Here is a 16,394-nt window from a genome sequence, read left to right on the forward strand (position 1 = left end):
GTTAGCCAGGATGGTCTTGATCTCCTGACCTCGTGATCCACCCGTCTCAGCCTCCCAGAGTGCTGGGATTACAGGCATGAGCCACCGCACCCAGTTTATAGTTCTAGATTTTAAGAGCATGCTTTTTGCTTTACTTTCGCCTTTTGGGACTTTATTCTGCAGGACGGTTTGAAACACAGGCCAAACTTTTCTTTCAATCCAGCTGGATACACAGTTCTTCCCAAACCACTCATCTGAGATGCAACTTTCATCCTATACTAAATCCCCGTAGAAATGAGGACTCTGGCTCACTGATCTTAGTCCATCCCTCTGCTGTTTTAGTTAGAATCGCTGTATTTTGATAACTGAGAGGCAAATCCCCTTTCACTGTTATTTTTTTCACAATGTTCTTGGCTATTCCTGAGCATTTTCTCTGCCAAATTAACTTCAGAATCACATTGCCAAGGTCTACCAGAAACCCCCATGGGATGCAAATTGTGATTGCAATGAATTTATGGTGTCACTGGAGGTGACCTGTTTCTCCCTCTGCCTTTGCTTATCTTCTCTCCCCTTCCACACACCCAGAGATGGACCCAGACCTGGCATGGTGGTCCTAGACTTACTGGTCTTAGACTTACTCGTCAGTCCCAGGAGCAGCCTCAGAGGTTGGTGACCAGGGGCCTGGCCAGGAGCAAGATGAGGCCCTGAGGGGCCCTAGAGGCCTCTGGTCCAGTCCTGACTTTTGACTGTGGCCGCCAGGCTCTGCTTGCCATCCTGGGCCTGGAGCTTTACCTGACCTGACTCTCCTCCGTGAAGCTGCCCATGAAGCAAGGATGTCCTTGGCAAACCTGCTGATTCTCTCTGCCCTCCCTCCAGCGTCCCTACCATCAACCCATATCTGAACCCGCCATTGTTCTTCAGACTTTTCCAGAGCTCAGCACTGCCACAGAAGGAAGCCCAGGCCCTCTAGCCTGGCATTCAAGGTTCTCCATGACCCAGTCCCTGCTTTCTTTCCAGTGAGAATGCAATCCTCAATCTTTCTTTTTTTTTTTTTGAGATGGAGTTTTGCTCTTGTCACCCAGGCTGGAGTGCAGTGGCACGATCTCTGCTCACTGCAACCTCCACCTTCCGGGTTCAAGCGATTCTCCTGCCTCAGCCTCCCAAGTAGCTGGGATTATAGGCATGCACCACCATGCCTGGCTAATTTTGTATTTTTAATAGATATGGGGTTTTTCCACGTTGGCCAGGCTGGTCTCGAACTCCTGACCTCAGAGGATCCACCCGCTTCGGCCTCCCAAAGTGCTGGGATTACAGGCAGGAGCCATTGCACCTGGCCCAATCCTCAGCCTTTCAACATACTCCACCATTTCTGCATCTGTGGGTTGACTCCCTCTGCCCATGCAACCTTCACCAAAAGGTCTAATCTCACAGTCCCGCCTGCCCAGTGCAAATGCCACCTCCTCCAGGAAGCCTTCCCTGACCCCATGGATTTCAAGAGACTGCTGTCTCTTTAGTGAGGACTCTCAGCACTTTTTCTGCACCACTTGAAGGCTCTGAGCACAGGTGTTCCTATCAAATCTCCCTACCTCAAAGCCTGGGTGCTCCCAAGGACAGGGCTATCCTGAAAGCTCCTTGAAAACAGATCATGCTCTCCCCTTCTTCCTTCATCTTTCTCTACAGCAGTCATCATGTGATTGCCACTGTCTGCTTGAATATGCCTCGAGATGGGAAACTCACTACCTAACAAGGCAACAGTCTCATCTCTGGAAGGAGGAACAGAAACAATGACTCGCCGGGCACTCGACCTGTTCCAGGGTCTGGACATTCGCAGCTCAGCTGCTTCTCATGGGAAACCTTCGAGTTGGGAAGTATTATCCCCATTTTAAAGATGAGGAAACTGAGATTAAGAGTACATTCTTCCAGGTCACAAAGCTGAGTAGGCAACAAAGTCGGGATATTCAAGCCCAGGCCTGTGGGAGCTAAATGAGAAGACTCTTGATTGTGTTGAATTGATGTTTGCTCCTCTGGGACGTCGACCCAAGAAGTTAGCTGGTCATCAGACCAAGTACAAACCGAGCAAGAACCAGAGAGGGGTAGTGACTCCCCCAGGGTCACACAGCCAGGTAATGGCAGAGCCAGGACTAGGACACAAGGCCCTCACTCCTAGGCCAGACTTGTTCTTTGCATCCATCCCAAATCAGAGGGCCATTCAGAAAGAGTCAGGAGGCCACGTGGGCTGGAAGGCTCTCAGGTCAGAGGCCAGTGTGGGGAAGGCCCCAGCTGCAGGGCTGGCTTACCAAAGTACCCGAAGGCCACCTCATCCTTCTGCACCGGGAAGTCAGTGGGGTTCAAGCAGAGGAGCTGGAAGCCCCGGGCTGGATTAACACAAGCCAGTAAGACTAGCCACTCGCCGGAGGGAGCAGGACACCGGTTGGGGGGAGAAGCCTGGGCGGGCCTCACCTGCTGGGGAATGAAGGAGCTGGAGAAGGTGACGGCCGACCAGAAGAAAATGCCACAGCTGAGAATCACCTTCCTGTTGAAGCGGTCGCCCAGGTAGCCGAAGATGGGGGCAGCCACCATGAAGCTACAGATGAACACTGCAGGGAGAGGAGAGCTTGAGGGCCAGCCCAGGTCCCTGCACCCCAGCCTCCCGGCCCATTTCACGCCAGCTCGAGGCCAAGAGTCTGTGCAGCAAAGGGACCAAGGAAGCAGCCCAGAGAGGCAACCCCAGCCCGAGCTGCACCTCAGGAAGGTGGGAAAGGCCTTACGAGGTCAGTCACATCCATGACGCCATCCTCTCCCATGTAGGTCCAGTTCGCCCAGTTTGTCCAGGTTTGGGTGAGCCCTTTGGGTACTTTTTTTTTTTTTTTTTTTTTTGTTTTTTGAGACGAGTCTCGCTCTGTCGTCCTGGGCTGGAGTCCCCGCCCAGTGGCCGGATCTCAGCTCACTGCAAGCTCCGCCTCCCGGGTTTACGCCATTCTTCCGCCTCAGCCTCCGAGTAGCTGGGACTACAGGCGCCCACCGAGCCGTCGCCCGGACTAGTTTTTTCCTGTATATCTTTTTTTTAGTAAAACACGGGGTTGTCCATGTTTAGCCAGGATGGTCTCGATCTCCTGAAGCCTCGTGATCCCGCCCGTCCTCGGTCCTCCCAAAGTGCTGGGACTACAGGCTACGCCCAGCCTGGGGACTTTTAAAAGAGCAAAGATCTATTTATTGAATGTTTTCTACATGCCAGACACTATGCTAGGGACTTACCATGTCATATCTCACTTACCTTTAAAAAAATTTTTTTTAAATTTGTATTGTTTTGAGACAGGGTCTTGCTGTGTCACCCAGGCTGGAGTGCAGTAGCATAATCTTGGCTCACTGCAACCTCCATCTCCCGGGTTCAAGCGATTCTTATATCTCAGCCTTCTGAGTAGCTGGCATTACAGACATGGGCCACCATGCTTGGCTAATCTTTGTATTTTACTAGAGATGGGGTTTTGCCATGTTGGCCAGGCTGGTCTCCAACTCCTGACCTCAGGTGATCTGCCTGCCTCGACCTCCCAAAGTGCTGGGACTACAGGTGTGAGCCCGTGCGCCGGGCCATATCTCATGTATCACGTACCTTTCCAGCCCCCTCCCACCTCACAGATGTGGAGACACACTCAGAGGGACAGCGACTTGCCCAAGACCCCCCAGGCAATATGTTCCAGTGGGGATCTGACCCCAGTTGCCTGACTCCAGAGCCTGTGTTCCTTATACTTGACCACACTGCACTTCTTATTCTACTTGGGAACAAAGGTCAGAGAGGGGAAGGGATCTATGCAAGGTCACACAGCAAATCGGGGCAGAACTGGGCCCGGAACTCCAGATTTCACACCTGCCAGACCATACAGCTGCCCTCGCTCCCAGCGCACTGCAGGGCCTTTCCTAATGGCTGAAAACACCGTCATCCATCCGTCCATCCTTCCATCCTGTCATTCAACAACAACAATTTTTTTGTACCTACAAGGCACCAGGAACCGTTTTAGGTGTTCGGGATACATCAATGAACAAGAGACAAAAACCCCTACCCCATGGAGCTTTCACTCGAGTGAGGAGAAACAGACAATAAAGAAATAAACAAATCAATAACACAGCTTGTCGGACGGTGGGAGGGGCTGAAACAGGAGCTTGGAAGGGTGTATGTGAGAGCAAGTGGATGCCACAATTTTACATTTTTTGAAACAAGAGTCTCACTCTATCACCCAGGCTGGAGTGCAATGGCACAATCTCAGCTCACTGCAACCTCCGCCTCCCGGATTCAAGTGATTCTTCTGCCTCAGCCTCACGAGTAGCTGGGATTACAGGCATGTGCCACCGTGCTCTGCTAATTTCTGTATTTTTAGTAGAGATGGGGTTTCACCATGTTGGCCAGGCTGGTCTCCAACTCCTGACCTCAGGTGATCTGCCTGCCTCGACCTCCCAAAGTGCTGGGACTACAGGCGTGAGCCACCGCACCTGGCTGAGAGAAATTTATTGATATAGATAGCTTAGCTGGTGTTTTGTTTGTGAGACGGCGTCTTGCTCTGCTGCCCGGGCTGCTGGAGTGCAGTGGTGTGATCTCCGCTCACTGCAACCTCTGCCTCCCAGGTTCAAGCAATTCTCCTGCCTCAGCCTCTTGAGCAGCTGGGATTACAGGCACCTGCCACCATGCCCAGCTAATTTTTGTATTTTTAGTAGAGAGAGGGTTTCTCCATGTTGGCCAGCCTGGTCTCGAACTCCTGACCTCAAGTGATCTACCTGCCTCGGCCTCCCAAAGTGCTGGGATTACAGGCGTGAGCCACTGCACGCGGCCACCACGATTTTAAATAGAGCAGTCAGAGAAGGGGGTATTTCAGCCAGGACCTGGATGAGGTAAGGAAACAAATCATGTAATTATTGGGGCAAGAACAGCAAGTGCCTATGCCCTGGGGCAGCAGCTTACTTAGCATGTCGGAGGAACAGGAAAGAGGCTGGGGTGGGGCCCCGGAGCCCACTGTGATGACTGTGACGTCCATGGGTGAGAAAGGAAGACATGAGAGGATGCTGAGCAAAGGCCGTGACCTGGCTTTGTTCTTCCAGAACAAGAGAGTTTAGAAGACTCCACAGGGAGGCCACTGCCAGGGATGGGAGGGGCCTTGGAGGTCCCAGGTGGGATGAAGAGGCCCAGAGGAAGGCAGGGTAGACCCTAGGTCACACAGCGAGGTGGCCCCCCATTCCTCCCCCTAGAAAGCAGTCCCATAGCTGATGGGCAGATGGCCAGACAAAGGCTGGGAGTGGCAGACATGGCAGCCAGTTGGCCTCTGACCGCCAGGCTGAATGTGTGTGTAGCCCCGGCTGCTCCTCCACGGGCCTGAGACCCTGGCGAGATGGGACCTGAGAGAAGAGAAAGAGGGAGGGAGGGAGGAGGAAAAGAGAGAGGTGAAGGAGAGGTGAGAGGGCTGGGCAGAGCTCCCCTGAACCTGGCTGGAGGAGTGACCACCGCTCTCTTACGCGAGCAAGAGCAGGTCAGTGAGTGTGCATGGGTGGTGGGTGTACAAGCAGACCTGTTAATTCCAGAGGCCTTGGGTAGAATCGGCATGCGGGTGCACAAATCCGGGCATGAGACACACTCCCTGGGCTCAAATTCACCTCTGCTCCCTCCCAGCCAGTGACCTCAGTCAGGCCACCACCTTTCTGGGTCTCACCTTCAGTGGTGTGCTGATAAATGTTTAACTGGCTCTGAAAAAGGGGCCAGGGGAGCCCTGATGTGGCATGTTTGCTTTTTTTTTTTTTTTGAGATGGAGTTCCGCTCTTGTCGCCAGGCTGGAGTGCCGTGGCACCATCTCGGCTCACTGCAACCTCTGCCTCCCGGGTTCAAGCGATTCTCTTGCCTCAGCTTCCTGAGTAGCTGGGATTATAGATGCCTGCCACCACGCCCGGCTAATTTTTGTATTTTTAGTAGAGACGGGGTTTTGCCATGTTGGCCAGGCTGGTCTCAAACACCTGACCTCAGGTGATCCTCCTGCCTCAGCCTCCCAAAGTGCTGGGATGACAGGCGTGAGCCACTGCGTCCGGCTGTGTTTGCTCATTTCTGTGGTGTAAACACTCCGCCCTGGCTGAGTTCAAGCTGCCCACATCATGTCCCTGATGGGCGTTGGAAAGGGATGTGCAGAAACATGCCATTGTCCAGTGTTTCTACCACACAAATAGAATAGACGCCACTCACCATAGGAACACAGATAATACCTAAACACAGCAAAATAATTAGGAAGTGAGGACTTTTGAGTAGTTATTACCTTTGTTTCTGATTAATTGTAAGCTGATATCATTTAGTTTTTAACAATGGTTGTATTTTACGACCAGCTCACACACCATTCCTGAAATGTTAACAATGGACTCTCATGAGCCGGCCCAAGCCAGCGCCAACATGCCAACATCCTCGTCTGTAAAATGAAGATAAAAATAGCAGCTCTCCAGGGCGGGTGGGTCTGGGTGCTGGATAGCACGTGCAAGGTGCTTAACGCCACACCCTGCCCAGAGCGGGCCGGCCTTGGTCAACACTGGGTCCTTGTTTCAATTAGTCAAGGCAGAAATGATTTCCTCACATCTAGAAAAGGAATGTTTCCTGCTGGGCCTGCCTCCAAGGACCTGCCCGAGATCAGATCAGAACGTGGCAGGAGGGAGATTTCCAGTTGCATCCGGACTGACACGTTAGGAGGAGGAGGAATTGTCTTCTCTGTGCTTGTCTGTGCTAGGTGGGGAGTGGACAGAAAGAATCAGAAGAGAAGTTGCCCCCTGTCCGGTCAGTGGCAGATCCTGTTCACAGGTCGCTCTGTTTAAAGGACAACCTATGCTAGGGAACCAACAAGGAGCTCCAGATCCTGCCAGGATAATGAAGACAGGCTTCCTCGAGGTGGTGGCGTCAAAGCTGGGCACTGAAGCGTGCATAGAAGTTTACTGTTACAATAATACTTAACATCAATAATACACACTGAAATACAAACTTCGGATCTTACCAGCAATCTTATATAATGGCTCATGAGGCATCTGATGCTTAGTGTTCATAATAACCGCAGTTAGTATCATGGAGCACTTATTATAGGCAAGGCCCAGGATGCAGACCTGACATATGCACAGATGATCTCATTGGATTCTGTTCTCTTCATTTTACAGAGGAGACAATAGAGGCCAAAAGAAGTGATGTCACACAGCCAGTGCGCGGCTGAGCCAGAATTTAAACCCCAATTTGGCAGACTCCAGAGTCCTTGCTCTAAATCACTCCACAGACTGCCATGCTGGGAAGGGGGAAGGTCCCAGCTGATGTTCCCAAGGTCAGGGCAAGTTCAGGGCCTGTTGAGGACAGCAAGGAGACAGGTCAGGCCATGGCCTGAGGATGCTGAAGAGGAAGTAGCGAGAGACCAGGCTGTGGAGGGAAGACTGGGCTCAAAACCAGGACAGGATTTGGTGTTTAGAAGGTGACAGAGAACCACAGCGCGCTCTCTCCACCCCGCCCCCCAACACTATGGCGGGACCCTTGAAAACACCCCCTCCCCAGGGGGGTGAAGAAGGGCTGGAGAGACGTGACCCAGACCTTCGCCAGACCCCGGCCATCATGCTCCGTTCTCCCCTCTTGCCCGCAGTGGAGCAGGAAGCACAGGCCCCTCCTAGCTCTTTCAACCCCTCCTCGGTTTCCGGCTGCTCACTCAGACGGGCAGAAGCCCCCAGGACTGCGGGTGGACTCCTGGCAGAAGCTGGCACGCCCCATCCCCACCCAGCGGCCCCAGTCTGATGAACTTGCCCAAGCACCTACGTGCCCTTAGCTCACCTGATCCTCCCCACGTCCACCCCCATCTTACAGCTGGGGTCACTGAGGCCCCAAGAGGTGGAGGAAGTTGCCCGAGATGACAGACCAAATTAGGAAGGCACGGTCTGGACCTGCCTGCCCCTCAGTGCCTTCCCTTGGGACACGGCAGTCCAGGGCCAGGAGGGACGTGAGATCCGTCACTGCCGCCCTCCCTCTGCTCAGGACAGACAGGAGGGAGGACCCCTCCTGACCCTCTGGAGGTCACAGGCTATGGAGGGGCCTGAACGCGATCAGGGTAGGGACGGGGAGGGGGCTGAGAGAATGTTCCTGGCAGAAGGGACGGGATAGGCGAAGCCTTGCGCATGTGAACCGTGTCCGATGGGGACACAGAGGCCAGCAGGCAACTCTGCTGAGAATAAAGACCAGCCTGGGCTGGGCCTCCAAGCTAGAAGCTTCCCCTGCCCACCACCCCGCAATCCCGTGGTCTTTGTTTGTTTGAGGAGAGCTTTCTGGGCAGACTGGCAGCCCCACCCCTGGTTTTGGTAGGGGCGGCTTTCCCAGCAGCTCCCGCGGGGACATCCTGTGGAGGGTGTGGGGAAGCCCTCACTCAGCTCACGTGTGCTGAGCCCACAGGTCTGGGACAATGGAGAGGCAGGGCAGGGAGCCAGGGCCGAGCGGGCAGGGCCATGACAGCAGGGAGGGAGGAGTTAGAGCAACCCGCCTGCCTCGGGGTCTTGGGCCAGGGCCTCACTCCCTCCTCCTCGCCGGGCTGGCAGGAGGCCGTCAGAAAGCCAGAAGGGGTGGACGCGTGCTGTCCACCTCTCATGGCAGCCCAGAGCTCAGAACCCCCACGGGGACTCGGTGTCCTGGTGGACAGCCCCAGGACCCCTATCCATGGTCAGGGGAGCCATCCCCATGGCACACATGGCCTGTATGACCCCAGAAGGCAGCTTTGGAGCAGGAGAGGGCAAGTCTGGGCTTGGGGGAGCCCTGAGCCCCCACTCTGCGGCCTTGGAGCCTGCATTCGGCCCTTGCCTCAGCCTGGGCTGAACCACGGCTATTTTTACATGGCTGATCTGTTATTTGGAGAAGACTCGCCATCCTCCACATCCTGTGGGCAGGGAGGGTGCTCAGGCAGGCATGGGTGGGGCGGGGGCCAGGCTCTGCCATCCAAGGGACGGCCTAGGCTGGCCAAGCTGATGGAGAATGCTCAGGACAGATGGCCCTGTCAGCGCCTGAAAGCTCACCACACTCAGACTTCCCGGTGGAAGGACGGGAACCACCTGCTCCGCGATCCCCTGCTCAGGATGTAAACCCTGTGTTGGCCTCTCAGGTCTCAGGGTGAATGAGGTTTTGGGGCTACCCTTTAAACAGAAGGGCCTTGGGGAACAGCCACAGGAGCTGCCCAGCTGTGCCTTCAGAACCCAAGTCTGCTGAAGCAGGAGCCACTGGGCTGGTTCAAGAGGGGAGGGGAGAAAGGCCAGAAGGAGACTCACCCCACAAAGCAGAGGCACTGTCTGGTTTCAGTCTGAGCTGGCTCTTCCTCTGTCCCCACTCTCCCTCTGTTCCCCCATCCCCATCCTGGCACTTCCTCGTGAGCCCACAAACCCCAGCCCGGAGTAGCCTTCAGCTTCCTCTGCTGCCCCCTCCCACACTTGGTCCCAGAATCAATATCCTGAGACACACATCTTTTTGTTTTGTTTTGGTTTGAGACAGAGTCTCGCTCTGTCGCCCAGGCTGGAGTGCAGTGGTGCGATCTTGGTTCACTGCAACCTCCACCTCTTGGGTTCAAGCAATTCTCCTGCCTCAGCCTCCCGAGTAGCTGAGATTACAGGTGCCCACACCACGCCATAAAAAACTTATGTATTTTAGTAGAGACGGGGTTCACCATGTTGGTTCAGGCTGGTCTCAAATTGCTGACCTCAGGTGATCCACCCACCTCGGCCTCCTAAAGTGCTGGGATTACAGGTGTGAGCCACCGCGCCCGGCCTGCTCTATTAATTTTGAATTTGAGTTTGTCTTCAATGGAAATTGTCCCCTGTGTCCCATGCAGGCTCTGGGTCATGAAGAATTCACTGGCCAGGCCCGGTGGCTCAGGCCTGTCATCCCAGCACTTTGGGAGGCCGAGGAGGGCAGATCACAAGGTCAGGAGATCGAGACCATCCTGGCTAACACGGTGAAACCCCGTCTCTACTAAAAATACAAAAAATTAGCCGGGCGTGGTGGTGGGTGCCTGTAGTCCCAGCTACTCGGGAGGCTGAGGCAGGAGAATGGCATGAACCCGGGAGGCAGAGCTTGCGGTGAGCCGAGATTGCGCCACTGCACTCCAGCCTGGGTGACTGAGCGAGACTCTGTTTCAAAAAAAAAAAAAAAAAAAAAAAAATTCCCTAAGGAATGGTTTGGGATTTGCTTCTGCTGGGGGTCCCTGGAAACACAGGGGGCCTCTATGGGAAAGGCAGTGGAAGCCCCAGGCCTGTACGGAGCAGGGGCTGGAACTAGGCTTTCTGCATAAAGCCAGAGCCACGTGGGAAATGCCCATGCTTGAAATGGAACTGTACCAGAAAAACTACCCACCAGCCTGGGGACACAGCTTGGAATCAGGAAGCTTGAATGGAAACAAAATCACCCATGATTAGAATGAAGAAACCCCAGGCCTGGAAACTGAGCCAGGCGGGCGTTCCTTTGAAGAATCTGGGTGATGTGTTACATGGAAGTTTGCTGCGCTATTCTCACTACTTTTTATATCTGTTTAAAATTTTCATGATAAAAATGTTTATATTAAAAATACTGTAACAAGCTTCGAAGACATTTATCTGGTCCCTAAACACTCTGCATCACTTGGCTTCAATTCTAGCTCCCACTCCGGTTTCTGAGTTCAGCTCTCTACTTCTGGCATCTGGGAATTTCCCTGCTAGCTTTAGCTGTCAAGCTCAGCTTTGTAATTTAAATATGTTTTCTTGGCATATTTTATCTAGCTTGGAGGGGAGAGGAGGGCTTCACACATCTACTCGATCTCATGCACTGACTACAAACTCTGACTCATCCTTCAAAGCCCCATTCAAACGCCTCCTCCTCAGGGAAGTGCTCTCCACCTGCCACCAGCCAGAGCTAGGTACACACTCTCTGCCATCCACCCAGGCTCCCACAGTCCCCGTGTACCCGGGTGATGACTTGATGATACATTTTCTGCCCCCATAGATAGAGCAAATCTACCTGAGGACAGGAACTGAGTCTGGGCAGAGCCCAGCACACAACCTGCCAAGCAGTAGGTTCAGTGGCAGCTGCTTCTTTAGGTATAGGCCATGGGGGTTCCTGATTTCCCAAAACAGCAAAACCTATGAGCTGTAATTGTGTGTGTGTGTGTGTGTGTGTGATAGAGTCTTGCTCTCTACCTCCTGGCTTCAAGCAATTCTCCTGCCTCAGCCTCCCGGGTAGCAGGGATTACAAGCGCCCGCCACCACACCTGGCTAGTTTTTGTATTTTCAGTAGAGACGGGGTTTCACCATGTTGACCAGGCTGGTCTCGAACTCCTGACCTCAGATGATCCACCCACCTCGGCCTCCCAAAGTGCTGGGATTACAGGCACGAGCCTGGCCTGTGAGCTGTAGTTCTGCTGTAGGCTTTCACAGAGACTGAGCGATGGCTCCTGCGGGGGGCCAGGGGCCAGGTCCAAACCAGCAGCCATCTAATCTGCAAAGGGGCTGCTGAAAGTGGGCTCGTCCTCAGCAGTTTTTGTGCCAGTCCCAAGAGGGAAACAGCAGGGGCAAGCCCAGGCCTAACCCTCAGCCACCCCCCACTCCCTGTCTCCCGGCCCAGCAGCCCCTGGTGCCCACAAATAAGCAGGCAGCCCAGCTCTCAGCCCCGGCCCTTTGATCTGGGCAGGCACCAACACCTGGCTGGCGCCCTCCACCTGGCTCCGACCTTATCGGGCCTGGGGGAGGCACAGGTGCCTGGGACACAGGCCAATTAGGTGACTTTCCTAGTTGTCCACTGAGTCACATCCTGGTCTACTCGCCTGGCTTCTTGGCTTAGGTGGCCGAAGGGGGTGAGGGCACCCTAGGGGGGCCATCCCAGCTGTGCCAGGGGTACGTGACAGGTGAGGGCCATGGTGTACAGACTAGAGGGTCCCTGAGAATGCTGGGAATTCTCACCATGGCCCAGAGGCACCCACCCTGGGGACACTGAGATGCCAGGCATCTAGGTCCCCCCAGGCCCATGGGCCGCAGAGGCAGAGACCCAGGCCCAGGTCCCTATTCCAGGCCAGCTACTCTCCACTGCCAGCCCTCCAGCAAGCCATTTCCCTCTCTTGGGCCTTCGTCCCTCTATCTGGTAAGTGAAGCTGACAAACGGAGCCCGTAGGGTTGCTGGAAGAATCAAACAAGATGGTGCCTGTTGTGCTTTGCCCGCCTCCAGCCAGGCCACCAGGGTGAGGAGGGATGGAGTGACTTCTCTTTCATGAGCTCCAGAAGCCAGCCTGGGACAGAACCGCGGAAAGAACCAGGGAACCTTCACACCTGCCTTGAGCCAAGCCCCCCACCCCCAATCCCCCGCCTGGCCCGTGACCCTCCCACCATTCCCTGCACCTCCTGCCCCTCTTCCTGGGCTGTGCTGGCCCCGACCATGCTCAGTGGGCCCTAAATGGAGGACTTGTGGGGTAGAGCCTTGCTCCAGATGAGGCAGTGAGGCCGGGACCAGGAGGGGGATGAGGCTGAGGCCAGGTCCCCAGTGCGTCAGGGGCCACACAGGGCGGGGGATGGGAAGCTAGGCCTTCTCCCACCCTTTCCTTGCCAGCCTGGCAGCCCACTCCTTCCCATGCGCCCATGTGGCTGGAACTCCATTTCCCGGCTGAAGTGCTTGGTCACTGCGTGCGCACAGCCCAGGGGGCTAGAGGAACCTGTCTCAGGTGGCAGGGCAGGCAGACTTCTTCTGGCCCAGCCAGGGAGACCCAGGAAGGGGTAGGGGAGGGGTTGGACTCATGGCCTGGGAAAGCATGATGTCTGCCAGGGCAGGCACCTGCCCACCTACAGGGGATACTGGACCACACAGCCTTGCCCCATCCTAGCACAGTCAAGTCTCACCTGAGCCCGAGAACCATCGCAACCCCTCTCTCTGAGCCCCAAAGTCCCCGTCTGGGCTCTAAAGACAGCTAGGAAGGGGGGCGAGGGGAGGGGCTGTGGCATTCTGCGAGCTTGGGAGGCATTGTGCATACTGGAATGCCACTTAGACAGGTCAGGCAGGTTCCTGGATAGAACCAGCTCACTCCACCCCCTCCCTCCCAGGAGGGCCCAGGCAGGGGAAGGGGTTCACCGACTGGAATGCAGACCATGGGGACCTCATCCTGCATCTGACTGGGGCTCACAGCCAGAGGGACTCCAGGGCTAAGGGCCCAGAAAAGGCAGAACCCAGGCTGGGGCCACACAGCACGACTAGAGCAGAGTCAGGACCAGGACTCCTGCCCCCAGCCCTGGGTGGCAGCACTGGCCTTAGTCTCTGCCCGGGCCTGAGGGGTGCTGCTAAGGGCATTGCCAATATGGCCTCAGCCAGTGGGAAGGCCAGGGAGCCAAGGGCCCAGCTCCCACAAGGCCATGTCACAGGGAGGGCAGGCAGAAGGGAGGCATGTTCCCCTGAGGGAGGGGCTGGTGGGCTGCCATAAGTGGTGAATAGCCTGCCACACTGGTCCAGTCTAGCTTCCAGCAGCCTGGGGGCTCAGGCCCTGCTCTGGCAGCCCATCAGAAGCCTGGGCCCCAGGGAACCTCAGGCCCACATCCAGTCCAGGGCCCAGATTCTCAGGCGCCTGCCCCAGGCTTGGGAACCGCTCTGGGGCTGACTAGGTGGAGTTTTCTGCCTTGTCACCTAAGAGGTGATTCCCAGGGTTGATGGTATTAGAAGGAATGTGGGGGAGGGTAGGAGATAAAAACAGGGTCACCACGGCTCTGTTGGCATTGCCCAACTTACTGAATTAAGAAGCTCCCTGCACCAGCCTCAGGAAGAAACCTGGATCCATCACTGGGTTCCGACGAGGCCCCAGGACCCAGAGAAAGGTCACCTCTGCAACCTTTGCCTGCACTCTCCTTTACCTGCCATAGCCTCTCGGGGCAGGTATTATTCATTTTGTTACACAAGAAAAGCAGCAGAGGCTCAGAAAAGCAGTGCCATCGGCGGGCTGCAGTAGTGGGACGGGGATGCAAAGCCCACTCTCTTTCCAGGAGTCAGGACAGGGGAAGACAGACCGGGTGGCAGATGACGGGCAGCAGGACAGGACCCGTGACGCCAACACCTGGGTGCGGGGGAAGGTGGGAGGTGGGCCTCACCTGACTGCAGCAGGCCGGCGCCTCGGTCCTTGACCCCAAAGTGCTGCTGGATGTCCAGGAGGACGCCTGGAGGGAAGACAGAGGGTGCTCACTGGCCCAGTCCGATGCTGGTGTCCCCACAGACCAGACCAGCCTCTTTCCCGCCTTGCAGGGCCCAGCCTGGCCGCATCTGCAGAACTCCTGCTCTGCTGCGACCTCTACCCCGCCCAGGTTTCCCTCCTGCCTCCACGGGGACCTCCTGTCCTCAGCCTGTTCCCATCACTCACAAGGGCCTGAGGGGCAGGGAGAGGCAGGGCTCCTCTGTGGTCATTCTGCCCCATGGGCAACCACACCTCCTATCTGCCAGCTCGGGCCTCTTCCCTACCTGTGGCCCAGGCCATGGAGCAATGCAATAGACATGGGCCTTTCCCTCAGGGGGACCAAAAGCCCATGTCCCAGAGAGCAGTGGGGGGCCCTGAAAGCTGCAGGGAGCCCTCTGGCCTGGGAGGGGCAGCCACACTCACTCTGGTTCACCTGCACATGTGCACAACCACGTTCGCACACACACAATCTGCACACACATCCGCACACACCCCCACACGTGCACACACACGCGCACACACATACCCACACGCGTGCACACCCACACACGTGCGCACACACACGCACACACACATGCTCTCACCCCAGCTGCCCTTAGGATTATAACTGGGCCCCCCATTTTCAGATTCAGGCCTGGGGTACAGAGGGAAGCAAGCAGGGCTCCAGGCCCGCCCGCTTTCTTGGGAGAAGTGAATTTCTTGAGGCCGCACCTGCTCCCAAGCCCAACTACTTTAGGGCTTTGCATGTCGCGGGGTGCGGGCAGCAGCCGGACCACCTAGAAACCACCCACAGCTCCAGCAGACTGGCAGAGCCATGGCTTCTGGGGGACAGGCGGGATCTTGGACCCTCTACCCCTCGCAGCACTCAGCCAGGGTTCCTGATTAAAGACAGCCTCCATCCCCTCAGGCCTCAGGGCCTCCGCCTGCATTATCTCTGAGGACAGAAGGACCCAGGCCACAGGCCAGAGCCCCCCAACCGTAGCACATCTGCAGTGAGAAGGGACGGGGGGGAGGAGGAGGAGGAGGAGGAGGAGGAGGAGGAGATGACCCTGCCTTTGGGGGCCCCACAGGCAAGGACAGAGGCCTTTGGGGCACTCCAGAGCTCTTCATGATGACGATGATGATGGCAGCATTGAACAGATGATGGTTTGCCTAATTGAGCATTAAATGCCTGTTTAATCCTCACACAACCCTAGGAGGCTGGTACCAGGATCCAAGTTGACAGATGAGGAAACTGGAGCATAGGAAGTTAGGCCATGGGCTCCAAGTCACACCACGGGGAAGTAGCAAAAAGTGGAATCGCCAGGCCCTGTATGAGGATCCCGTTGGCAGCTGGGACTGGGGGTGCAGAAGGAGTGGGGAGTCTGGAATGTCACTATCCCTTCCGAGACCCAGGTTGGGATGCTGAGCAATTTCCCGGAATACAGGAGCAGACGGGTGGATGTCCTAGCAGCCTGACAGCCAGAGAAGCTGTCTTCCTCCTTGTTAATGTCCTGAGTGGACTGACCATAATTACCCGTAATGAAGAGGCTGTGTGAGGCCCAGTTAATGACTTAATAACCAAGGCAGGCTGTGGCTTTGCCTTGAAGGTAGAAGCCGGGGCCAGTCCTAGGCCTGTGAATGGCAGGGCCAGCAAGAGGGACCTCTGAGGTGCCCCGACCCAGCCCCAGAGGCTCATAGCCCCACAACCCATTTCTTTCTGGGTCAGGACTCTGCTCCCCCTCCTGACATGTTGGTTTGATCCCATCCCTCTGTGGCATAGTCAGTCATCTGGGGTTCCCCTACATCCAAGGCCCTTCATGAGACCACAGGGTGCAGGTTTGGCCCTGCCAGCCCTGCCCTCCGGCCTCCCTTCTCAGGACACCACCCCTCCACTAGCCACCCCAAGCTACTCATGACCCCCTGACTCCTCACACTTCCTCTTCTATCCTGGTACGACTTCGTCAACTAGGCTCACTCCTGCCACTTCTTCAAGGCCAGTTCAGATGCCTCCTGTTCTGGAATATCTCCCCCGCTTGCTCCCCTCCCACCACCCTCAGTAAGTTAGTTGTCCCCACTCTCCCCCGTCCAAACTCGTTTCACGCTGGGCCCACCAGGATGAGTGGGAATGCACAGGGAATGCACACAGAAGCCCAGCTGGGAGCAGCTCCTGAGCTGAGTCACTAGTTACTGCTTCCTGCTAAGTTCCAAGGAATGCTTTGAAGATGGTACAGATGCTGTCCTCACTATCTG

General features: G+C 55.8%; 1 protein-coding gene across 1 annotated transcript in view; it reads right to left on the minus strand.

Moving 5' to 3' along the window:
* Positions 1-16,394, minus strand: part of SPNS2 (SPNS lysolipid transporter 2, sphingosine-1-phosphate) — a gene marked incomplete at its 5' end in the record, with an annotated part of 42,742 nt that overhangs the window by 14,116 nt on the left and 12,232 nt on the right. Inside the window, 2 exons of the mRNA XM_017860210.1 lie at positions 2,440-2,576; positions 14,083-14,148. Coding sequence (XP_017715699.1) covers positions 2,440-2,576; positions 14,083-14,148 — 203 coding nt within the window. The remainder of the gene's footprint in view (positions 1-2,439; positions 2,577-14,082; positions 14,149-16,394) is intronic.

This window comes from Rhinopithecus bieti, unplaced genomic scaffold (genome assembly GCF_001698545.2).
Source record: "Rhinopithecus bieti isolate Rb0 unplaced genomic scaffold, ASM169854v2 scaffold_54263, whole genome shotgun sequence".
Lineage (NCBI taxonomy): Eukaryota > Metazoa > Chordata > Mammalia > Primates > Cercopithecidae > Rhinopithecus > Rhinopithecus bieti.